This window comes from Pleurodeles waltl, chromosome 12 (genome assembly GCF_031143425.1).
Source record: "Pleurodeles waltl isolate 20211129_DDA chromosome 12, aPleWal1.hap1.20221129, whole genome shotgun sequence".
In the NCBI taxonomy this organism is placed as follows: Eukaryota; Metazoa; Chordata; class Amphibia; order Caudata; family Salamandridae; genus Pleurodeles; species Pleurodeles waltl.
The window spans coordinates 99,347,027-99,373,595 of record NC_090451.1 but is presented as its reverse complement, the minus strand read 5'-3'; the positions used below and the strand labels follow the sequence as shown (position 1 = coordinate 99,373,595).

General features: G+C 46.2%; 1 protein-coding gene across 1 annotated transcript in view; it reads right to left on the bottom strand.

Moving 5' to 3' along the window:
* LAMTOR4 (late endosomal/lysosomal adaptor, MAPK and MTOR activator 4) overlaps nucleotides 1-23,277 on the bottom strand; it is a 33,584-nt gene extending 10,307 nt beyond the window's left edge. Inside the window, exons 1-2 of the mRNA XM_069217030.1 lie at nucleotides 22,615-23,277; nucleotides 21,520-21,600 (exon numbers count right to left, since the gene is read on the bottom strand). Of these exons, the coding sequence (XP_069073131.1) occupies nucleotides 21,520-21,600; nucleotides 22,615-22,794 (261 nt within the window). The 5' untranslated portion in view covers nucleotides 22,795-23,277. The remainder of the gene's footprint in view (nucleotides 1-21,519; nucleotides 21,601-22,614) is intronic.
* Between the last annotated feature and the right edge of the window lie 3,292 nt (nucleotides 23,278-26,569).

Sequence of the window (26,569 nt, the reverse complement as noted above, 5' to 3'; positions counted from 1 at the left end):
GTGTTGTTACCCACAAACGTCAGTGCATTTAGTAGTTTAGCCCTAAGCAAAAAGAAACAATGGGCTGCAAAGAGGTTGGTCTTTGTAACAACCTTCAACGACTGAGTCAACAGGCTGCACAAGAGGGCATATTCTAGAACACACGCTACATTCTCCATCTGCCCCAAGGTCGATGCAGAGGGTACCCATGGATGAAGTAGGACGTGGCTGCAATTCTCACTGCTTTCTGGTGCCCAAGAAGGACAGACACCTTTGGCCTGTTTTAGTCCTGCAGCCTCTAAACCCCAAAACATTGGGTGCGCGAATGTTTAATGTAAACAGGGGTAAAATGAATTGCACAAAACACGGCTGCACGCATGTTTAATGCAACCAGAGGTAAAAGGGAAATGCACATGAAATGTATTGTAGTACACCTTCGGAGGTCAGGGGTGCTACTCTTACCCTACCTCAACAACTAGCTGTTGAAGGTGGGCTCGCCCCAGGCAGTCGTGAACCACTTCCAGACTACGACAAACCTGTTATCTTTGGGCTTCACTATCAACATGCCGAAGTCACACCCGACTCCTTCTCAAATGCTCCACTTCATCTGAGCTATTCTGGACACGGTTCAGTTTTGTGCCTTTCCTACAGGGATGAGAGTCTAGGACAGTTAGGCTAGGATTCTGATCTTTCAGCCTCAGTTGAGTATTTCAGTGGAGGTCAACTAAGGCTGCTGTTGGCCTCCAGCATCCTGCTGGAGTATGCCAGGTGGCATATGTGGGTTCTGCAGTGGGATCTGAAGTCTCAGTGCAACTATCATCAAGGGGACCTCTCTGAACCAAATTCAGATTTTGGAAGCGATTGCAAAAGATCTGCAGTGGTGCTAATGAACCATGACTACATAATTGCCAGATCCCTCTCTTCCCCACCCAAAGCTGACACTAATGACCACTGCATCACTTCTGGGTTGGGGTGGCTATCTAGGAGAGGTACTGATCAGAGGCCTCTGGTCTCCGATGAAGTCCTGGCTACAAATCAACCTTGCGGAGCTGAGGGCCCACCCACTCGGCACCGAAGATCTTCCTTCCATCTAGGGGGCTGGTACAGGTGCTCACCAACAACACCACTGCCCTGTGGTACTGCAACAAATAGGGCGAGGTGACACTCTGTGCCAGGAGGTTCTGCACCTATAGATATGGCTGTACCACCAAGACATTTTCCTGGTGGTGAACCACCAGCCAGGATCATTGAATGCCACGAAGGACAAGCTCAGCCTTCGGTGTCTAGTGATTCATGAGTGGCAGTTACACCCATAGATGGCACAAGGTTTCCAAGGAGACTCTCGCTTTGAGACACGTTCCAACTCGAGTAAAACTTGTGACTCCTGTGTGTCTTTCTGCCAATAATACTTCTGACCCATGTTTTCAAGAAAATTAGGACCGACCCAGCCCAAGTCATCCTAGTGGCTCCAGATCAGGCATGGAGATGGTATCCAGAACGCCTAGGATGGAGCATCTGTCCTCTAGTCAAGCTGTTCCTCCGGGAGGGTCTGCTGTCGCAGCAGCAGGCATCCATCTGCACCCATGACCTTACAATCTCCATGTTCATGCTTTTGAGATTGAGCAGCAACAGCTGATCAGCTTTGACCTTCCCCCAGAGGTGGATGATGCTATCTTTGTCAGCCAGGCATCCTTCGGCAAAAACTGTATATGCCTGTCATTGGGACACATTTATGGACTGGTGTGGAGCTCGCCAGATAGACCCCCTCCAAGGAAGGTTATCTGACGTTTTATTTGTCTTGTCTCTAGCCAGCAACGCTTTGCTCTGGGCACAGTTAAAAAGTACCTATCAGCTTTTTTGCAGTTGCCAAATGAGCCCTCATTGTTTAAATCTCCAGTTGGTATGCACTTTTTGAAAGGGTTACAATATTGGTTTCCTGCCTCTCCTTTTGCATGCAGAGAGACCTTAATTTGACCTTACGTTTTTCGGTGTGCACTCCCTTCTAGCTGCTTCAGAAGTTATCGTTGCGTCGTCTCACACTGTTGTTCCTCATCGCCATAACATTGGCGTAGCTTGTGAGTGAGCTTCAAGCTCTTTGTGTCAGTCTGCCCTGCACCACCTTCTTTCTAGACAAGCTAGTTTTGAAGACACAGAACTTCTTTCTTGCCTAAGCTGTAATGCCATTCTATGTTGGACAGAAAATCACCCTGGCAGCGTTTTATACTCCACCTCACTCTTCTAAGGAGGAGGAGACGACCTTGCTTGGGCAACAAGAGGGTGCTAAGCTTTTACATAGATCGTACCAAAGACCACCGGGTGGACAGTCGGCTCTTTGTGGGGGTTCGCTAGAGTGAAGAAAACAGGGCTAAGCAGAAGAGAACCATCTCCCGCTGAACTGGGCTTCGCATCACAATCTGGTATGCAATGCCTAAAAAGAAGCCTCCAGAAGGACTCCAGCCTCATTCTACATGGGAGAAAGTTGCTACCACAACATTGGCAAGCGGAATCTCTGTCCTTGAAATTTACCAGGTGGTTACTTGGGCGTCTGTCTATACTTTCTCAAACCACAATTGTCTGGACAATCAGGTCTGCAGAGGGGCATTTTGCTCACTTGGTCCTGCATGACTTTCTGGTTTGAGTCCAGCCACAGACCCATCTGTAAATACATGCTGCTCTAGTATCTTTCAAAAGGTGAAGAATTTGGAGTTAGAAGTCTTTATCAGAAGAACAAGTTTACTTACCTTTGGTAACACTCTTTGTGGTAAAGACTATTGAGCTGCAGATTCCTCACCCACTCTTCCATCCTCCCCATTCTGTGACTGGAATCTGTCCATTAATAAGATCCCAAGTCTAGTAATCTGCACACTGATCACACAGATTTGTTTTTGGGCCTCTGTGTTTGAGGATGTGGATTCTTGAAAGCAACAGACATCAGCATGCAGGAGTGGCGCCTATGTAGGCTCCCATGTCATGTTTGTAGAGGAAGGATATCCCTACGGATAGGAACAGCGCTGCTTACTGATGCAGAAAAGTACTTCTGAAAAGTTTCTGAATCCAGTCTTATGCCTTGGGAATATTCAAAAGGTGAAATATCTGTGGCTGGACAGAGTCTCTACTAGGAAGAGCATTACCTAGGGCAAAGTAACTTGTTCTTCATGAATGGAGAAGGGCAACTAGAAAGGAGAATATTCTGAGATCCCTACAAAATCTGCAACACTACAACCCTACGTCCCTGTTCATGTCCAGGAGGTCTTGCTAATCAGGTAGTTCACATAGGATTCCTTAAGACTTAGTTAAACACGGTACTGAGGATGAAGAACTGGGTTGGAGGCAGGAAGGGTAATTCAGCTCTAAAAACTGTGATCCCCAAATGAGGGGGTGCTTTTTAGTGTAATATTTCAGGGAAAAGAGGGGACATGAGACTACCTGCATTCCAGCAATTCCTGACACTGGAGAATCCCCTGGAGAAAGGAGTTCCTACATCTCTTCCAAAAATGAAACCCCGAAGGAAGGAATTTTGTTTAAATATTTTCCTACCCTTTGAAGGCTATGAGCATTTAATTCTGAATAAAGGTTTCTCCAACACATATTAAGGCATTCCACCCTGTTTCATCAATGAAATGACAAAGCAGGTTGCACTTGGTGGTATAAGTGGGATCCCCCAAGTAAAGCTGTGCACACTCTGCCCCGACTGAAGAACTGTTATAAAGCCTGGCTGAAGGGCAACATTGCGGAAGCAAATTTGTGCAGAAAGAACTCCTACAAGTGGACAGTGCCAACCAAACAACAAGCTGGGAATCTGAATAAAACTGAAGTAGCCTTTTCTGCTGTCCTCACCTACTCACTATCTGCCAAAACGGCAAGAGGGGGAGAAACAAGTTTTCTTTTCTCCTTGTTTGAAAGGATGGAAATCAGGGGGATGGCCACTTGAACGCTTGACACTTCCACTAACCCTCCATGGTTCTGTCCAGCCATGCTTTGGCACACGACAATGCCATGATCCATTGTGCCAGCAAGTCACTACTCATAGGGAATGACAAAAACAAAGTCCTTGCTTTCTATAGAAATGAACTGTTGTATAGAATACAGTAGGATGTGAACAGCACTGAAGGACTTGGACTCAATTGGCAGTTCCTCAACCACTTTAGATCCCCTATCCTTATTCTGGTTCTTGCTAGACTAACTAGAGTGCATCTTGGATCTCAGAGTTATTGAGACAATGTTTAAATGCTTCTACTAGCCAGGAATTAATTCAGCTGCAACATGTCACGGTCAACCCCTTTCTATCGTGCTATGCCATAAAACTCCCCATTTGATTACAATACATCTTGACCTAAACAGTCAAGAACAGGCTACAAATCTCAATTGATCTTAGTTGTACGTAACTACACCACCTGGTTTCTACTTCAATCACCACTCTTGCCCTTGATGCTTTAAGTCATATCTTGTTAGTTTAGGATTCCCAAAGGAGGTGCTAATAAACAAATGAACCAGCTTTATCTCCCAGCTGAAGAAGTACGTTACCTGCAGGTAATTTTAGCAGTCGCTTAGTTGGGATGCTCCTGTTTTACCAGGATTTTTGTTTCCTACAAAAGAACTCTATTAAGAGCTGCCATTGTCGAGCCCACTCAGTCAGAAATTGTGAACGAGTGAGGGAGGAGCAGACCCTTTGATGAGGCATACCACCCCTAGGTGAGGATCTCGCATCCTATCTATAGGAAAACCTACAAGGCAAAGTGAAACTAGCTCTCCAATATACATGTTGTAACAATCCATCTTTTTGATACCCTCTTTCACCTATGGTCCTGTTGTATCATAAGTATTGTGTCAGTATTTATTAAGGAAGTTATACAACGGAACACCATTAACTCCTCTCTCTCTTCCTCCATTATCTATGATGCTCTCTAGACAGAGCCTTTGTGTAAAGTGATGCTCCTCATAGAGAAGCACCCATCACATCGGCACAGTGAAGCGTGAGATTTCTGTAACTGGCTGTCAGTATCCTTTCTGAAGGAGTAATCAGGAACAGATTTAAAAACAGGCATTGCCTAGCAGCTTCCTCACCTTAAGCAACAGAAACTGCAGTCCCACTCATCATTCACCAAACGGCAGTGCTCAGGAATATCTAATCAGCAGCCTCCCGCTAGAAGTCTTTGTGAAATGTCCAAAGGAAGCCCTGTATCCATCCTTCTCACATCGGTACATGAATATCCACCCTCCACTTACAATAATGTAGCCAATACATAGACACTGTCTGGGGAAACTGTCCTCATCCTCCATCTTGTTCCATGCTAAACCATGGCTATTCAAAATCTATCCCACTGTGTTCAGTACTCAGACACACAAGCATAGAGGTCTCCTAACCATGCATGTATCACAGGCTCACTATACACAGATTCGATGTCAATGATAGGTCTTGGGTCACATACAACAGGGGACATTTACACAAGACTGGTCACTAGGCCTCACTTGCAATGCCACAGAAAAAAAGTCTGGACACACAAATCTCAAAACATGGTACACTACCACCACCGCTTCATGTGTTATACCCAGGATGGGGACTGTATTTCTCTGTTCATGCTTCCCATGCTTTTTTCTGTTGGTGCTTCTCTCCAGGTCACAGGCCAAGTCCTGGCTCTCATATTGTCAAAGGCAAGCCTAGGATTCTGCACACACTAGCTTAGCATAATGTCAGAGCATAATGTCAGAGCCAATTCAGGATAACAGATTCTCAATGAGTCAGAGACTTGGGGCAAGGGACACTCCCAGATACCATGCAGTGAACAATCCGGTCTGAATGTTGTCCACGACGACGTGAACCCCTTAAATACCTTAGTGTCCAAAAGCATCATCCAACAAGGGATTCTCTCCTGATATCAGCCAATTACAGAACTTTGAGCGATGGCCAAGTGCACTAAAGTATTATGCCTTCCTCGCTGAGAAGCCTGGCTGGACAGCAAAGATCAATCATCAAATGCACAACCCCTGAAAGAAAAATGTCAGGCTTCCAGAAGCCAAAGACAGACAAGTATAAGACGTCAAAAAGCTGAAAGACTGCATTATAGAAGTAATCAGAAAGTGAGTGAACAGTCCAGTAATCCTTATAATCATGCATATGCAGCAATCTGTCCTGCATACATTCCAGAAGCGAAGCCAGAAGTGAGGATTGTGCTTTCTTTCTTTGCCTTTATTCAAATAGCAGCAATGTCAGAACATCAGTATCAACTTCAACTCCCATGAACTTTAGGGAAAACTACATTGAACAACCAACCAACCAGAGCGCCCCCCATAGTCTATTATAGACCCTCATCATCAAGCTCCCTTCCTTTCTCTTCACTGCTCCTCGCAGCTATCAGATAAGTACTCTTGCTTGGTGTTCTACTGCAGTGTTTGCTTTGTATGGTTAAGTACTGACTTTGTTTATTGCTGAATTGACCTGTCTCCTCTCAGGAGCGCGTGTGCACCCGCAGAAGCATACTCACTTCTGTGCAGCATTGTGTCTCCCTTAGACATTGGGGCAGTGCAGTCCTGCGACTGCTTGGGGGTGCCACGTCTCTGCGAGGTCCCTTGCGAGCTCTGTGCCCACCGTCTCTCCACAAGATATCTGAAATTGATCAGAGCATCACACAGAGAGATGACTGTAACCTGCCTTATCCTGTCCCGCTGGCCAGAAGCGCTAAGCCCCGTGCAGGAGTCTGTACTCACCCGTGAAGGTCCTTGTTTCAAGTGCGTGTTAGCGCTTGATTGGAAGCGGGGGTGGGGGAGGGAAGACCACCCAGGCCTTCCATTGCCACTGGATTGATAGGTTTGCCCTGCCTTCCAGCTGTGCTTTGTGCCATGTTAATTGAGGGCAGTAGCGTTTCCCTGCATAATAGTTGCCATCTGGCCTCAAATATTGACTGTCCATCCACAGCCCCAACAATGTAGGAAGTCCACTTTTCCTATTCTGAGGAGGCGGCCATTACCTACCTCCCCATCGACGAACACTTCTGCAATATTATGGATGCCTCCATCTATAAGACTATCTAGGAAGCCATGGCGCCACTGTAGCGCAAACAAATGAATATTGCAGTACAGTGTCTAAAACCCCTCGACCCGAGGGCAGCCCCAAAGGGGCTTATCCCCCCTTCAGCCCTCAGGCATACCGAAGATGCCTCTACCTTCCAGAAAGCGCACAGGAGTTGATCTTGACTCCTCTGCCTAACTTAAGTGTGTTTTTCTGGATCAGGCGGCCATCGAACCAGCAGGCCATTCCAACCCCCTTCTCCAGTGCCTCACCAGAGCCCACCTTTCCTCCCACCACCCCTCACCCGCCAGGAGCTGACGATTCCCCTCCCTCTGATGGCGATCCTGAACCAGACAAGACCCTGGCATCCATGTTCGGACCCATCACCTTCAGATGGCACTACGCCCTTAACATCCTAGGAGTCGGATTTGTTGGACCCTGACCAACTTCTCCACCCATGATCATCTGATTAGGTCCCTGCCGACAAGGTGGCCACCTACATGGCTGAAAGATTGCAGAAGCCTCTAGGAGGTATGCTACCACCTCAGAGCAGAGCAGAGCGTCCCTGTCCATCGCTGAAAAGGTCAACCTTATCCTGGACATTGATCCAAGCACTGCAACCTTTCATGCAAAATATATCTGTGGTCCCAAAAAACAGATTGACTGTTTCAGGCACTCTTGCCAGGACAATTTGTTAGACCTGGCAGGTCCACTGACTAAGATCCTGGATATGGCGAAGGACACCAAGGCCTCTGGTTCCCTGATTTCGTGCAAAAGGCTATAATCTTCCTTAGCAATACCAACTGTGCCATCTCCAAAGAAGGGAGAAGGTCCCTTCTATTCAAAATAGACCCTAAGCTGGGGGACTTGGTCACCTCCGAGGTGGATCCTGTGGCACTGTGGGCCTTTTCGGCAACCCTTTCATTTAACTCAGTAGGTTTGTAGCCATGTTTGCCTTTTGACAAAGCTCAATTCTCAATAAAAAGATTTACTACCCCTCTGGTTTTTGCCGAGGGGTAAAAAATATTTTTGAGGATGGTGAGCAGTGGTAAGGGGTTCTTGGCTGGCCACGGGCAGTAACAGGCCTATTCCCAAGGCTCAGCCCCTAGATGGGGGCAATACGAGGATCAGCCCAGATTTGGAGGCTTCTACCTGACTCGCAGGTATCCAGAAACCAAGGTTTCAGAGATGGCTCCAGAGGTTGATATCAACATGGAATCTCTCAAGGGGAGCCCCATCGCGCATTTCAATGTTCGACATAGAAGACCAGAAAATGAACCCAGGTCAAGCCACATACTAGTCGACACTAGACATAACAAAAAGTGTATTGGGAATTACTCCTACAGAGCTAAAAAGAGAGGGGGGGCAAGCACTGGTAAAGCCAACAGGTCTTGCCTGTGCAAGAGCTATTGGCAATACATTTTAGGCATGTTGTACACCAGTGAGGCTGCTGTTCAGCACAGCTAAACGTTGGTGGGGTATATTACAGTGAGGCAGACTGGGGTGGAGTGAGATGGGGGTAAACTGGAGAACAGTGGAGTGGGGTACATTGGGTACAGTGGAGTGGGGGTAAAGTGGGGTAGAACACTGTAGGCTGAGGTGGGGTACAGTGAGGCAGACTAGATTGGGGAGGAATATAGTGAAGTAGAGTAGGGTATAATGGGGTGGGGTAGACTGGGTGGATTAGGATAGAATTTAGTGGGGTGGAGTGGGCTAGACTGAGGAAGAGTAGAGTGGGGTAAATTGGGGAACAGTGGGTGGATTGGGGTAGAGTGGAATAGAATGGAGTGAGTTAGACTTGCTGGATTAGAGTAGGGTACATTTGAATGGAGTGGGGTACTTTGGGGTAGACTGGAGTGGAATAAATTGGAGTGGGATACTTTGGAATTTGGCAGAGTGGAGTGGGTAAAATGGTGTAGGCTGGACTGGAATGTGGCAGATTGAGATGGACTGGAGTGGTGTATGGTAGACTGGAGTGGGGCAGATTAGAGTGGAGTGATGTAGATCGGAGTGGGGTAAACGGAAGTGGGGTGGGGTGGAATTAGAGTGGAGTGAAGATTGTAGTGGATTGCTGTAGATTTGTGAAGAGTGCAGTGGTGCAGATTACGGTGGAGTGGGGTAGACTGGAGAGCAGTGGGGTAGATTGGGGTGGAGTAGAGTTGGGTTGAGTGAAGTGGGGTAGATAGGGGGAGACTGGAGTAGGGTAGTTTGTGTGGAGTGTGGTGGACTGTGAGAGCGCAGTGGGGTAGATTGATGCGAGGTTTGCTAACTGGATGAGAGAGAACTGCCTGAAATTCAACACCAATAAAACAGAAGTTCTCATCTTTGGCGAAAACTCTACCTCCTGGAACGATTCCTATTGGCCCACAGAGCTAGGACCAGCACCCTCCCCATCTGATCACGCCAGTAATCTCAGGATCAGTCTCGACAGAAAACTGACAATGAAATCCCAGGTCAGCAGAGTTTCATCAGCCTGCCTTTTCACACTGCCCATGCTGCAGAAGATCTTCAAGTGGCTCCCCACCAACATCAGACTCACCATACAACAAGCCCCTGTCACTGGCAGGCTCGACTACAGAAACATCCTTTATTATGGGACCTCCACACACCTCAAGAGACAATAGGCCATCCAAAACACCACAACTAGTCTCATCCTTGACCTCCCATGCCAGAGCCACATCTTCCCCCCACCTCAAGAAACTCTATTGGCACCCAGTAAAGAAGAGATGCCAATTCAAACTACTGACCCTTGTGTACAAAGCCCTTCACAACCTAGGACCTGCCTACATTAATCACTGCCTGAAACTTCCACCAACCAGCCAGACAACTCTGGTCTGCCTCCCCATCAAATCGCCCACACAACCTGCATCTAAAGAAACACCAGTGGAGGACACTCCTGCTCATACTTTGCAGCAAAACTTAGGAACGACCCCCACCCCCCTGCAGCTCCACACCTCCCCATCTCCACTGGAATTCTGAAAAGCTCCCAAGACCTATCTCTTCGACTGAGTCTATCACAACCTGCAAGTGCCTGGATAACCTTGTGGGTGATTAACAGCGCTATACAATTCAACTGATTGATGGATTGCACAGTGAAGTGGTCGCGCCAGAACTATCCTCATTGGGCAGGAGCCCTTTAAATTTCACGTAGCGCGCCCGCTGCTCGGGTCGCGCCAGAACTATCCTCATTGGGCAGGAGCCCTTTAAATTTCACGTAGCGCGCCCGCTGCTCGGGACGCGCCCGGGCCAAGGGCGGGCCCGTCCTGCGCCCTTCAGCGGCTGACAGAGGCTGGACTGGGCCACCCCCCTGACATCTATCACCCAAGTAGGCCTATTTGGACTTAGCCCCATTTGCTATTGCCAACTCTGTGCCCTCAGTAAGCTGCTCTACTAAATCTGACACCTTATAGTTCAACTTTGCACCAACATCAACACCAGATGGGCAAAAGGAAAGCAATAGAGGCTGGGGCCGGGGTCGTGCTAAAAGCCAAGCGAAAAAGGCATAAGCATGCAGCTAGCAACTGCGTCATGGATAGAATCGACTTTCTCCTGGGTGAATGCAATGGAACACTAACCAGCCCCCAGGCAAATAATCATATTGAAACTGGGGGGGGGAGCCCACATCAATTAGCAGGAAGGATGGTCCCATGAAACTAGCTGAGATTTTCGTGAAACGTGGACAACTGTCACTGACACCACAGGGCAGGGCGAGAGTAGGAACGTTATCACCCATACCGCTCCTTTTCTAGTAGAAGACCTACCACTGGCCACCAACGATTTCATCCAGCTCAGTAACCGTTTTAATCCCTTAATCAACATCCCTGAATCACACGACGACATCAATCCTGGCACCCTGGCAGATGGGCCAGCAGCCACCAATATGCATTTTCCTCATGTAACCCCACAGCATATTGAATGCATACAAGTTCTAAAGAAGGAAGTCACAGAACTCAAGCACATGGTTAACTCCTTAATTGCAATAGTAAAACAGCTAAGTCACGCAAATAACACGGCCACCACAAACCCTGTCCAAAACCCAACCCTATCAGGCATCACAACAAACCCGCCCAACTTCTCAGCTTCAAGCCATGTCGGCCCCCTCCCCATCGGAGATAAGACCACGAACTCTTACCAGACACCCTTTTCCCACAACTCAGGCATAGGAAACTCACTAGACATCTATCATAAAAACCCCAAACCCTTGAGCAACACCGCCTCAAAATACTCTGCACAACCTGCCACTGATCGGTCCCATTCAGGTAATATAGTTCTAATGGTTAACGTGCCCAAGTTAACCACATTGACACGCAAGGAAGGGGCAGACTATCAAAAACAGGGCAATCCATTGGATTCGCCATGTTAGAGGCTGCCGATCCATAATACGCGAGGACCTAATTAATGTAGTATGACGGCCAGACCCGGGAACTCACTTTGACATCCTAAAACTGACACTCAAGGACGGGACCATGGTGAATAACCTGGTGGCCTTAGATGCAAGAACAAGCCCACCAGCACACTCACGCATCCAGTTTAAATACCCCAGGCCACCTACGCACCACGAGGAGTGCTCGAGTTACCACCCAGCAGAAAACTTATCCACTCTTGGTAAAAATGATTGACTCACAGCCTCACCTAAAATCTATGTAGGCAAACCTTGCAACTTTCTAACATCCATCACCCCCAGATCTACCTTTTACCCCACCACTGTTTGTCCATGTATTCTCTCCCCTACCCATGACACTAAGACCACTGCCAGTCCACTGAGCAATCATGACAACGATGCACCTTCCATCTTGCAGGCGCATTGCCCACCAAACCAAGTGCTGCTGGCTAGCCTGCAAGCACTTCCCGGATCAGGACCAGGTCAGTTCCAACAGAGGAACAACACCAACCACCCCAGGCCCCACGGGTAAACATTGGTATCAACCCACTTCTGCTCACTCAACCACATCTGCCAGACCGACCCCCGACAGCCAACCATACAAACCCCAGGCATTTAGACAGGATAGTTCAGCCACAAACTGGGGTTCGACTTGTTTCATGGAACGTGGCAGGTTTGAAATCTATTCTTCCCCTTCCATCCTTCTCCTCCTTTATTGACGAACATGACATATGTCTCCTCCAAGAGACATGGTCACTCAACCCACTTTTTGGAACAGGCTATACAAACTTCCACATCCCCGCTGTGGCCAGCACGAGAGGCAGGCCCTCAGGGGGTCTGACCATCTGGATCAAAACATCACTTAGCTGCCATATTTCACAGCTACCTACCGACTCTCCCGACCTGTTAGGCCTTCGCCTATCCTTTGGGCCTGACTCTGTGGTGAACATCTTTAATATCTACACTCGAGGGGTCGGGGGGTCAAGTCTCCAAAACCCTCTGCGCCCTCGTAGCCCTCTTACAAAACTATCCCCACCATCACAAAACCATTGTGGCTGGGGACTTCAACGTCACATTCGAACCCCTTGACTGGGACGATCTCAGATCCACCAACGAGGAGGATCAAGCCTGGTCTATCCCCGCCCTGTCAATCCCACCCATCAAGAGATGGATGCAGGTCGCTATCCAGGTCAAATCACTGACCATGGAGTTCGGGCTCAGGGCGTTAAATGGCAGAACCAAATCAGACACCAATGGCAGTCACACGTTCAACAAAACCAACCACACCAGCAGAATCGACTATTGTCTATTCGATATAAGACTATGGCCTCTAGTCATCGACATGACGATCACTGAAAGGACTGAAAGTGATCACAACCCTCTCTCTGTCCACACATTAGCTCTAGGTAATTTCCCATCCACGTCTAACTCCCCAGCAGTAGCACCCGAGGGTATTAGCCTGGCCAACAATAAACGACACAAAATGGGACAAGGTCGTGGCTCGGCCCGCACTCATCAACGCTGCCAATAACGCCCTAAAATCCACACTAATGGGCCTAGAGGCAGGTCCTGCAATTCCCTACCAGGAAATAAGCTTAATTCACACCTCCTGCTTTAGGGATATCGCAGCCCACTTCTCAGTACCCCCAGCCCACTACGACAAACGACCCATAGGTAGGCACCGCTGGTTCAATAAAACGTGTCGGTCCCTAAACAAGCGCTTAGTTCAAACCATTAAATCCAAGGACCCCACCGCCATCCGCGTAGCTAGGAAGTCCTATAAATCTGCAATACGCATAGCCAAGCGTGACCAAGATAACAAATGGTGGACAGCACCCAGTAACGCTGTGCGCGAGAGGAACCATAGTCTGTTGTGGTCCCTGGCAGCGCGAGGCCCAGAAACCAGTGGTTTGGACATCACAACCAATATTGCCCCGAAAGACTGGGTAGTTCACTTTAGTAGCCTGTACTCCCCTGATCATGATAGCCCCATCCCTGTTTGCATGGGCCCCCACCTAAATCACTCATTAGCACCCCTGTTGTTTTCCCAAAGTGACATAACCTATTCTCTAAGCACCTTAAAACGCGGCAGGGCCCCTGGATCAGACTGCGTCCCAGCAGACCTGTTCTCAACAGACCTAGCATCCTGGTCAAGATACCTCACCATTATAGCTAACGCAATAGCATCTGGGGCGCCAATCCCCGAGTCCTGGAAAGCGGCTATTGTTATTCCAATCTTTAAAAAGGGCGACAGATCACTTCCTTGCAACTATAGACCTATTAGCCTAATTGACTGTGTCCAAAAAGTCTTCTGCCACTGCCTCCTAGGAAAGATCGAAGAATAGATGACTGAACGCGATATCCTTAGCCCCCCTCCAAGCCGGTTTTCGGAAGAAAATTTCCACCACTGATCAAGCCCTCAGATTCCTATTATTATATTGGAAAACAGTGCTCATTGGTAAAGGCAGCCTTTATGTAGCTTTTGTGGACCTCAAATCTGCTTTTGACCTAGTACCTCGCAACAAACTATGGGACACTCTCTTTCGGATGGGAATCCCGGAGCACATTCTTGCCATTTTGATACGACTCCACGAGGACAACTACGCACAAGTCAGGTGGGGCAACAAGGGCCAATTAACTGATAGAATCCATGTTTCCTGGGGTGTGCGGCAAGGGTGCCTACTTGCCCCGACCCTCTTTTCCCTGTATATCAATGAAATCGTCCCCTCCCTCCTCAGACTGCAGGCTGACGCACCTTCACTTGGCACACAAAAAATCCCAGTCTTACTCTTTGCCGATGACACTCTTCTGATATCCAAGACCCCTAGTGGTCTAAGGAAACTCCTTGCGTGCTTCGAGCATTTCTGCTCATCACAGGGACTCGAAATCAACGCCTCGAAAACAAAACTAATGACCCTCAATCCCCACAGAACTTTTAAAGGGAAGTTTACTTTAGAGGGCTCCACACTTGAGAAGGTGGGCATTTTCAGCTACCTGGGCATAACATTCACCGACAACATGTCTTGGAAGTCACACATAGGAAAACAAGCCCTAAAACTAAAACAAACAACAGGGGTACTACTAAAAAATGTCCACCTCTCACACAAAATCAATTCGCCCAGCATTACAGTTATACGAATCCCAGGTCATTTCCTCAGCGCTCTACGGGGCTGAACTATGGGGCTATACCAAAACCCAAGACTTAACCACTGCTGAAAACAACTTCCTAAGAAACCTTGTGTCCCTTCCGTTAAGCACCCCACTGTTCCCCCTTTTCAAGGACCTCGGTATAAAACGCATTGGACACAAAGCCCGCCTGCGACCTCTGCTGTACTGGCGGCGTCTCTGGACCACTCCGGAGCTCGACATCTTCACCAAAGCTCTACAGGTCATCCTAAAAGCCGACCATCTTCACAGAATCCCCTGGCTACGATGCATCAAGGGTTCACTGTACTCACTTGGGCTCGATGATCTCTGGAACTCACCAACCACGTCAGTCTTCCCCTTGAAAAGCGAACTAAAGAAACTATACTGGCAAATGGCAAATTATGAAGACACAAGGGCTGCACTACACACTACACTATCTTGTGACTTTGCCAACCTAAAAGAGTCATGCAAGTACGAAGCTTTTTGGGACCTAATCACGGCCCCAAGGGAAAGGAAACTGTACTTCCAGCTCCGCATTGGAACACTCCCATTAAGACTTTTCACCAGTAGCTGGTCACACAATGAATCAACCGTATGCCCAGCTTGCAAAGCCCCCGTCGAGAATCTCCCTCACGTCCTTTTCGACCTGCTCCGCGTACACCACCCCCCGAAGGAAATGGCTGGCCCCGGCATGCAGACTACTGGGAGTCCGCAGCTCTGCGCTAGCCCTGCGAATCCTCAGATCAGACACTAGGCCAACGCTAGTGATCGCCGTCGCCAAATTCCTCGGAGCTAGTTGGCTTGTTAGAGGGAAAACCCTTCTGAATAAAGATTCCAAATAAGACTGTCCCATCGTCCTGTGCAGCACATTTTATCCCATTTTTATTCCATTTTATCCCATTTTTTATTCCACTTTCTCTTATCTTTTACTCCCTTTTATCATTATATATTTACTTGTTATTATCATTATGTGTATTTATTTGTATTTATTACTTCTTGCGCTTTTTTGGCTCTTGTAGCCACAATAAAGCTCTTTTGAAATTGAAATTGAGTGGGGTACATTGGGTTTAAGTGGAGTTGGGTAGCCTGGGATAGGGTGGATTGGAGTAGAGTGGGGTAGATTAGGGTGGAGTGGGGTACACTGGGTTACAGTAGGGTACATTGGAATGGATTGAAGTATATCGAAGTGGAGCAAGAGATTGTAGTGAAGTGGACAGTGGAGTGGGGTAAATTGGAATTAATGTGGTAGATTGGATTCGTTTAGAGTGGGGTAAAATGGGCTGGGCAAGATTCGGGTGCAGTACTTTGGAGGGGAGTGGGGTAGATTGTAATGGCGTGGGGTAGGCTAGATTGGAGTGCGGTAGATTTGAGTGGGTTTGACTGGAGTAGATTGAGTGGACTGAAGTAGGCTGAGTGGGTAGACTGTGGCAGAGTGGGGTAAATTTGACTGTAATGAGTTGGGTACATTGGGATATAGTAGAATGAAGTGTGGTAGATTGGGAGCAGATTGAAATAGAGGGGAGTGGGGTAGAACAGAGTAGGATGGGGCAGACTGGAGTGGGGTGGAGTAGACAAGGGTGGGGTAGACAAGTGGAGTGTGGTAGATTGGTGTGGATTTGAGTTAAGTAGACTGGAGTGGGGTGGGGTAGACTGGAGTAGAGTGGGGTAGACTGGAGCAGAGTGGGGTAGACTGGAGCAGAGTGGGGTAGACTGGAGCAGAGTGGGGTAAGTGGTGTGGACTGGCATAGAGTAAAGTAGAATGACAGAGTAAAGTGGTGTGTTATGCCATGGAGTGGTGTGTTGTAGAGTGTCTTGGGGCCTGATTTAGAGTTTGGCGGAGGGTGTTACTCCATCACAACCGTGACGGATATCCTGTCTGTTGTATTACGATCCCATTACAGCCTATGGAGATCGTTATACGGTGGACGGGGTATCCATCACGTTTGCGACAGAGTAACCTCTCCGTCAAACTCTAAATCAGTCCCTTAAAGTGGAGTGGCAAGCAATAGAGTTGAGCATCCTAGAGTGGAAATGCACAGAGTACAAGGGCAAAGAGTGGAGTCAAGTGTTAGAGTGGAGTAGTGTGGAGTATGCATTGTGTGCTAATGCAGTGTCATTACAGACAACTCATTTTCAATTAAAATGACCATTACATTTGCAGAGACTTACAGTTTTACTGTGCACAATGTGTGAAAATGTCATCACCTAAAACACTGATGTTTTTGATTGTATTAAAATTGTTTATCCACCACACATCAGAATTACCAACAAAAAAAAAGGAGTTTATTTTGTAGTTTTGTAATTCTGATTTACTCTGAAATATCAGCACAGTTAATTTTTGTTGTGTGGTCGAAAAAAAATATATAATCCTACAACTTCTCCAACGTGGCTACTCAGGAGTTTTCATAAATTCTGAAGTCAAAGAAAGAAAAGTAAACATCAAGCTCTCTTGGTAGAGAGATACTGCCATTTGACCTCTGTCTTAACGCACAGAAAATGTGAAAAGATACACACAAGAGTTAGAGGCTTGTTTACAGAAAACGAGTACTCTGAAGGATAGAGTAAACAAGATTTGCTCTTGGGGGGGGGGGAATGAACTCAAGCTGGACAGCCAAAAGCAAATAAAAGCAAAAGAAAGCAAGCGTGAGTTACAAACTACAAAGATAAAATAGTAAGCACTGGGCAAAATGTGACACAGGGAAGATTTCTGGATGCGCCCAAGAAGTTATAAACAAACCAGACAGCTGTGCTGTCTGGTAGGCTTCGACCTTGAAAATAGTAATAATTATTTTAAAAAAAAATATATATATATATATATATATTCCATAACCATCGGCTTTTTTCAATCCTAGGGTGTGCCCTTTGGTTTGAAGGCACACCAGCAATATTTCAAAGACTAAAGAATATCTTTCTCATTAAAACATCTTAAGTACACTCCTGCCTACCAGGATGACTAAACAATAGAATGAGGCATGCCCTGTGTAGTTCATTCGTCTGATCTATACCACATTTTCAAAATAATCACCCTGTGTACATAGGTACCATTGAAATGGATTGTAGTAAATGTATCTTAGGTGGATATCCTAAAAATCTGGTACGGCCTGGTCCACCTAGGCCTATTTGGACATCTCTGATCCAGTGTCATGCTGAGATTGCCTAAAACACTCATCCACTGTTTGTGACACCCTACATGGCAGTGCTCTCTTAGACAATATAAGCAAGTGTCTGCAAAACCATGCAGTACTTTGGCTACTGAGTTGCCAACTGAATTACAAGCACAAGAAGCTAGGGTAAATGTGATCCTATCAATGTAAAGACTTCAAAACAAAAACATTTGCACTGGTTATTGAAGTTTAATTCCAAATGTTGTGCTACGCAAAAGCCCTAAGGACCCTCGTGCAGAGACCAAGCTAAAAAAAAAATCCTCAACAGACGCTCAAATGTAGTGTTTCAAGATCTCCCATCTGTCCTCTATGAGGGGGGGGGGGGGGGGGGGTCTTTAATTCTGACATTTTATCATACAGCCTGATGCTTCAATGACAGGTTTATATGTTGTTTTGTCTAACAAAGTTAATGGGTCAGAGGGTCTAGTCCTGAAAGTCTCTCGCGGGGAGCATTCCTAATTCCCAGTAGAAGAGAAGGGCTTACCTATAAAACGGGTACAGATTATTTGCATTAATACATTTCTACTTCTTGGGTACTTTATTTTGGCTTCTGATTCTACTTTACTGGCAGAAACTGCTTAAAATTAAACTACCAATCACACTGTTTCAGGTCGTACACCACCAAAAGGGATCAGACTTAGCTAATGCAGATGTTCCTTTTTATTAGCTTCCATCGAGCGTCACGCCTTCAATGGTCTGCCAAGGGCAAGGGAATATATGGAGACACCATAGCTAGTAGGTGTTCATAGGGCTATACAAGGGGTGAAAAGATCAATAAAAATGCCAGTGCGATACATGCTTACATTCAAGAAAGATTAAGAGGGGGATTTAGAAGGGAAAAAATAGAGGAATCTAATACCTCCTTTACTTGCACTGAAGTGGAGGAAATGATTAGGCACCAAAAAAAAAAAAAAAAAAAAAAAAAAACTTTAAAAAAATTATATATATATATATATATATATATATATATATATATATATATATATATATATATATATATATAAAAATAAATAGGGAGTAGCCAGCCTAAACCTGGAGTATTAGCAAGTACTGATGATGCAGACAGCTTACAGTCCTAACATTGCTTACCATGAGCAAAATGTGCCTTGAGGAGTACCGCCACAGAGGCTTGGGGTGAGAAAATGCAGAAAGGTGACGCAAGATGGGCACTTCTCTCCTTAGACTGTCATTGACAAAGCTGAAAACACAAAGACATGACCAACTACAAAGTAGGGGAAAAAGCATAGGTAGAGCAGGACGGATTTCTGCCCTAAGCAGCTAGAGGATCACGAGAAGGGCTGTTAGAGGACACTGCTCCATTATTCTGGAAACAGCATTTCTTCAACCTCCTGTCTCTGCATCTACTCCCCGACACTCAATCCTGAAGGCAGAGCCTTTTGTTGTCATGTTTTCCCAATTAACTTTGAATGAAGTTCTCTCTAAAACCTAGTGGGGTTTGCCTCCAATTGTCCATCAGAACGAGCAACAAGAAGGTATTTAAATTATGCCACACATTCTATGTGTCAGTACAACAAACAAAGCAGCACCCTAAAGGGATCCTGAGATTACCAGGTGAAGGATAACTTCAGAACAACGTGTATTTACCCCTGGACCTGCCCTCCTACTCCCCTTTCAATTGACACATTACAGTCATTGGAAAACCTCACACTCACAATTTCACTTGGAGGACCTATTCTGTCTCGTAAAATGGAATGCTCCTGGTTTCGTTTCATTCCTACCCTTCACCTGGTTAATGTATCCCTTTATGATGGATACATTCCAAGGCAACTGTAATAAGGTATACTCGCACCTCCTAAAAGAAAGTTCACCTCCCCTTATCTGGGTACTGGTTCATTACTAACGTGCCAGCTCTGCGAAAAATCTCAGAAAAAACGGGTAATACAACAACTTTAAAACTAACTAGACATTTACCATCTCCTATCCCCAGTTCAGTAGGATTTAGGTCCAAGCATGGAACTGAGAGTCTCCTAGATTTTTGGGGTGAGACACTGACCTTTTCAGATGAAAGGAAGACAGTGGTTCTGGTCATGCCAGACCTGTTAGTGTTGGACACACAGCTCCACAGCATTTTACTACACTTCTTGTGCTCTGTGCCAAAGGCTGTGTCCTCCAGCTTCATCTGAATGAATGCTTTCCTACAGGATTGGACTCAACAAGTCAAACCTCTTCCATTTTTTCTTCGAAGGGACAAACCAAGTCAGTAGTTGCTTCTTGGATCTCCCGCCTCTTGTTCTTTTTAACATTTATCTATGCTCACTCTTTAAATTCTTCCAGGACTCCAAAGTCAACGCAAAATCCTAAATCAATTATATCCATCAGTATATCAAGTTGGGTTGAATCCGACTCCTCTACTGCCCTGGATTCCCTGCTAAATAAGATCAAACTAGGGATGGATTTGCTTGCTTTCCAACTTGTTGTTGTAATCTTTTTTAGTCACAGAGGTAGAACAACTGCCTCCAACCCCTGCAAACCCACATTCGGTTTAGACTCTACAACCTGATGTCAGTATCTAATATAAATCACGTTATTAACTTTGACATGTCCCTGGCTCCCAAAACCACATCTGCGGTCAGAGGTGCTTCTTTGCAACTGGGGGGGTGGGGAAACACATTCCCTCCACTAAGACAGCAGCACTCGTCGGAAAATTGATACACTCCCTTTTGTACTACTATAGTGCCTTATATTGCCTTTATATACGGAGCTTCTGGCATTTCTGACAGACCAGTTACAAGTAGCACAGAATACAACAACAGTCATGCAGTGTGTTTCGTAGAAAGCAAGATCCGGTGCACCTTGCCAGAACCCAATACACTGGCTTCTGTGTGCAGCATTAATTATTGTCGAAATAGGCTACTTTCAGATGCCTCGATCAATTAGTCCCATTTTATTTATCGACCAATTTCAAGGGGTATGCACCTCTCAAAGACCCATGCAGCAATAATCAAAGTTTCTAGAAGTTTCAGGGTGTTGTCTTGCAACGCGACATGACTGCTCCTTTTCGGTCCCAACTCCTAATTTCTGGAAGTCTTCCACTGAATTAATGCACACCACCTCACTTACTCTCTTAGGAAAGGGTGGAGATACTCCAAGACCAGCACCAAGAGACAGCTCTGGGGTAGTCCATGCTATAGAAGTACTGTCAGACAATAATTTGTTTAGGTTTGAGATGCTATCAGGCATCTATAGAAGGGTGGTGTTTAAAGGTTGCAGATAAAAACAAGCACTGACAAAGCAAATAGGTCTTGCCTTTTTGACCTACTGACATTGCTGATGCAAGCACGCAGATCACTTTTTTTTTTTTTAAACAGACCCAAAGCAATAAATAAATAAATAAATGGGTGATATAAAGTAGGTTTAAAAAAAAAAAAAAAAAGCAGGGGATCTGGCAGCAATTTGCTGCCTGTGTCTACTAAATAATATATATCAATATCAGGCTGTGGAGAGGGCAATGGAGGAGAAGCAACGGAGAGTGGGGTGGGATAAAATAATAATAGAGATATTAGAGTCAGGTGTGGAGGAAGGGAGATATATATATATATATATACACACACACACACACACACACACACAAATAACGGGCGATGCTGCGTTGATGTGGATTGAAAGAGTGATGGAAACTGGGGGAAGAGGACGCCATGCATTTACAAGCAGGGGCTGTAACTTGCATCCGTGCCTTCCTAAATAAAATGCAACATTTGTTAATCACGTCTCACAGTGATTACTCCTAACATCCGAGCAGCTTCCCACACTCCACTCGGGCCATAACTGTACTCTTGTAGGATCGCCTGAACAGCCCCACACCCTTGAGGTTCTGTACTTACAGCTATGACCCCTTCTTCATTGATGATCAGGTAGCCCTGCTGGTCAGGAATGCGCTCTAGTCCTAGAGTGAGCGTCGAAGCCTACGACACAACAGAAAGAATGGTTAAAGTGCATTCAGTAGCTCCTCATTCTGGCCCCACTACAAATTCCTTAATTCCCTTCCTCCGTGACGGTCTCGTTCACAGTGTGCCACTATTTCAATGTTCCAGTCGGTTGCGTTTTGCATTGCCACAACTCAAGTGCGACTGCAGTTTGGCATCCATTCTAGAGCGGTGGGGGCAGTCTGGCCGCCCCTTAAGGACCTCACACATTCCACGACACCCCCTAAATGGTAACCAGGGTACACCCAACAGCATTACAACCCGGTAGAAAACATAACATCTTCACTTTAAGTCGGTTGTCTACAGCCACCTGTGTACAGTACTGCACCCCATGTCCCAGTGCACCCTGGCTTTGGTTTGCCTGTCCTTGCCCGGTAATGCAGATGACTTGAATGGACATCAAATGTTTGAACTTAAACGTGCAGCATTGAAAGCACGATACTCTAAAATGTTATTGTTCCTTCGGGGTGACAAAAAAGTGACATGTGTCCACATGAAGCTATGAGCTGGCACCCAGAGCCCCTCCTATGAGGTTACCAAATGAAGCATCACATCAGCAAGAATGAAATACATCATTGGTGTTTTTTTTAAACAAATCATCGTTTCCAAGTGGGTTAGTTCAACTGGATGAACTAAAGTGAACCAAGTACAACTGCCAGAATGGATCATGTTGTTAAACAACAACCCAGAGAGGCGCACTGCACCTTGTGATGCTGGGGAAGTTGCAGGTACTCTACCGCCTAGAACTTCAATGCATCGAGTTCTGGCGCATAGGCGAAGCTTCATCCCAACACCCACTGGTGTTTCAGCGTCTTTTACTCTTTCATGCCCCACCGCCAGCCCCCAACTAGTGGCACCCTTCGAGTAACCCCTTTAGTTACATGCCTAGGTCCCCAACAACCCTTACGCTTAATGCCTCTCTTCCTTTTACTACTTGCAGTGCCACCTACAACACACCCGCCGGGCATCATCCGCTCCCACAGCGCCCCTTACCATGTCTTGCCTCCTCTCTGAGCTGGGAGGATCACCTGACTCGTCGGACGCGGAAAACAAGGCCCTGTAGTTCCGCCCTGCTTTCAAGGAACCCGGCGGCCATCTTGGCATGGGAGGGTCTCCCCTGTGCGGCCATCTTGGCATGGGAGGGTTTCCCTTGGGCTGAAGCCACCGTTTCATCGGCGGCTCACGGGGGCGGGACACGCTCAGTGCCCCAGCATATACCGAAATGGAAAGCAGAGCGCAGAAACGTCGAATAATCTTCGCCACGTCGAAAGCACCGACACTTGTCCTGTTTCCGAATTTTTTTTCTCTAAACTATATTGACAGCCTGGTTGGTTCGGGGATGTGATCCTCAACCTGGTTTTAGTTCAGTCCTGTGCCCAACGTGGGGCCAGATGATCACCTGTCCAGAACTCTGCGGAGACTGTTGTTTGAAACGGAGCTACGTTATCCGTTAATAATAGACCGTTGTTACCACTGCAGGGGGCGTGCTTTTCTAATTATTACGGTAGTGACTAATTCCCGTTAGAGAACGAGCATTACCGACGGCTCACTATCACGTGACAAGCACGCGACGCCTTGTTATACTTCTGCAAACCGGTGGCTGTCCGGACGAGTACAAACATTTCTAGCATTCGCGTTAAGATTTTTTTCAATTCTATTAACCCCTCTGCTGCCAGGCCTTTCCCCCCTCAAGTGGCAAGCATTTTTTTGGCTATTTGGGGTAGTTTGCGCTTAGGCCCTCATAACCTCTTCTCCACATAAGCTACCCATGCCAAATTTACGTCCTTTTTTCCAACATCCTAGGGATTCTAGAGGTACCCAGACTTTGTTTGTTGTCCTGAAAGAGACCAAGAAATTAGCCAAATACAACAAAAATTTTGTTAAAAAAAGAAAAAAATGGGGCACAAGGGCTGCAGAAGGCTTGTGTTTTTTCCCCTGAAAATGGCATCAACAAAGGGTTTGCGGTGGTAAAATCACCATCTTCCCAGCTTTCAGGAACAGGCAGAGTTGAATTAGAGAACCCCATTTTTCAACACAATTTTGACATTTTACCGGGACATATCCCATTTTTACTATTTTTTGTGCTTTCAGCCTCCTTCCAGTTAGTGACAGAAATGGGTGAAAAACCAATGCTGGGTCCCAGAGAGCTAAACATTTCTGAAAAGTAGACAAAATTCTGAATTCAGCAAGGGGCCATTTGTGTAAATCCTACAAGTGTTTCCTACAGAAAATAACAGCTGAAATAAAAGAATACTGAAATTGAGCTGAAAAAAACAGCCATTTTTCTCCACGTTTTACTCTGTAACTTTTTCCTGCGATGTCAGATTTTTGAAAGCAATATACCGTTACATCTGTTGGACTCTTCTAGTTATATATAGGGCTTGTAGGTTCATCAAGAACTCTAGGTACCCAGAGCCAATAAATGAACTGCACCTTGCAACGGGTTTTCATTCTATCCCGCGTATACAGCAATTAATTTGCTGAAATATAAAAAGTGAAAAATAGGTATCAAGAAAACCTTTGTATTTCCAAAATGGGCACAAGATAAGGTGTTGAGAAGCAGTGGTTATTTGCACATCTCTGAATTCCGGGGTGCCCATACTACCATGTGAATTACAGGGCATTTATTAAATAGACGACTTTTTTACACACTGTCTTACATTTGGAAGGACAAAATGTAGAGAAAGACAAGGGGCAATAACATTTGTTTTGCTATTCTGTGTTCCCCCCAAGTCTCCCGATAAAAATGGCACCTCACTTGCGTGGTTAGGCCTACTGCTTGCGACAGTAAACACAAAATGGACACATCACATTTTTACATTGAAATCTGACATGTTCTTTGCAAAGTGCCTAGCTGTTGATTTTGGCCTCTAACTCAGCCGGCACCTGATACCTAGGGGAATCCAAGATGGGGTGACTTGTGGGGCTCTGACCAGGTTCTGTTACCCAGAATCCTTTGCAAACCTCAAAATTTGGCCAAAAAAATACTTTTTCCTCTCATTTCGGTGACAGAATGTCCTGGAATCTGAGAGGAGCCACAAATTTCCTTCCACCCAGCGTTCCCCCAAGTCTCCTGATAAAAATGGTACCTCACTTGTGTGGGTAGGCCTAGCGCCCGTGAAAGGAAATGCCCCAAAACAGAACGTGGACACATCACATTTTCCCAAAGAAAACAGAGCTGTTTTTTACAAAGTGCCTAGCTGTGGATTTTGGCCTCTAGCCCAAGGGGGGGCAGAACTGCCCAATAGTGCTTTTGGGCCCTTGGGGGGCGACCCTTGCCCAAGGGTCCGCCCTCAACACAAAAAAAATGAACAACAAACAATCCCTGGCGTCTAGTGGCTTAAAAATAAGGCCAATCAGCCCCCAAGGGGGGCAGAAATGGCGAAAAATACTTTGCCCCCCAAAGGAGAGCAACCCTTGCCCAAGGGGTCGCTCTCCCACGCAACAACAACACACACGCACGCACACACGCACTAATTCCCTGGGGTCTAGTGGGCATTCCTGCTGGCCGGCAGCAGGAATGCTCAAAGAGACATCGAGGGAAATGAAATCCCTTTCCTTTCCCTTGATGCCTCTTTCATAGGGATCCCCCCGCCCGGAGGTAAAACTTACCTCCTTTCCCGAAGACGCGCTGGAAGCAAATGGCTTCCAACCCGTCTTTGTTCCCTTTCATGATGTCGCACGCTGACGTCGTAGGGGGGCAGGGTCGGGCAGAGGGGGGTGGAAGGGGAAGTGATTCCCCTTCCAGCCCTGACCTGGAGGGGTGGGGGGTGGCCTTCGGGGGAAACACTAGGGCTTACCCCGAGGGCTGTTAAATGGACGTAATGGTTACGTCCATGGCGCCTCACAGGCGCAGCCATGGACGTAACCATTACATCCATGGCGAGCAAGAGGTTAAGGACACGGAGGCGAGGATTATGCATCTCTTTCTGTGCTTTATTTGTTACAGCAGCCAATCAAAAGTAATAACAGAAAAAAACTACAAATCCCAACAGTCCCATCAACACGTGATGACCATAGAGGAAGACTCCTATAAAACGCTGCCTCACATAACTCAACTCCTCTTTCTTTGCTCAAACAAAATTGCAGCAGACTAATCAAATCCAAGTCCACTAACAGGAAACATCAGAATATCCAGAAGAGGAGAAACAAGACAACCAACTTGAGACAACAGGAGAGAAAATCCCATATCCATCCGGAAAAGTCAAAGCAATGAACTGTATGTCCGACCAAATTATTTGTCTTCAGTTCCTGTAAGAGATGAAAAAAACCAGGCCATAAAACTGAACCACAATAGAATAATTCTATACATATTAAATGGGTAGCTAAAGCATTGAAACACAATAAACATGTCAATGAAAATATTAAACAGATATAGCATGACAAATCAAACAAATGCCAACAGTGCTGGAGGGATAATCCTCGCCTCCGTGTCCTTAATAGAATTGAAAACTTCTTAACACAAATGCTAGAATTCTTTTTATTCTATGTCAGGACCGGAGGCTCAGATTCTGCTTGTTTAAAGCTGATCCACCACGACTGATGCAATATCAACAAAAGGCTTACAATAAAAAGATTTGAGTGTAAATGGGGAGGACCAATCTGTGGCCCTTAAAATATCCCCCAGACGGGAGCCCAAAGCAAAAGATTTTGAAGCCATAGCACCTCTAGTAGAATGAGCTCCAAATCTAGAAATATCAATGCCTGCTTCATTCAAAAGCCAGCGAATCCATCTGGCCAAAGTGGCCAAAGAAACAGGGTGATAAGTGTTTAACTAAAGAAATTAGCAATTGATCCCCCATATCAGAACAAAATTCTTCTGTACTTACCTCATAAGCTCTGAGACATTGTACAACACACAATTTGGGATTGTCCACAAAACTGGGATAAGAAACAGATTTCAAATTATACTTGGTACGACATGAAATAGAAAATGTTACTCCCTCAG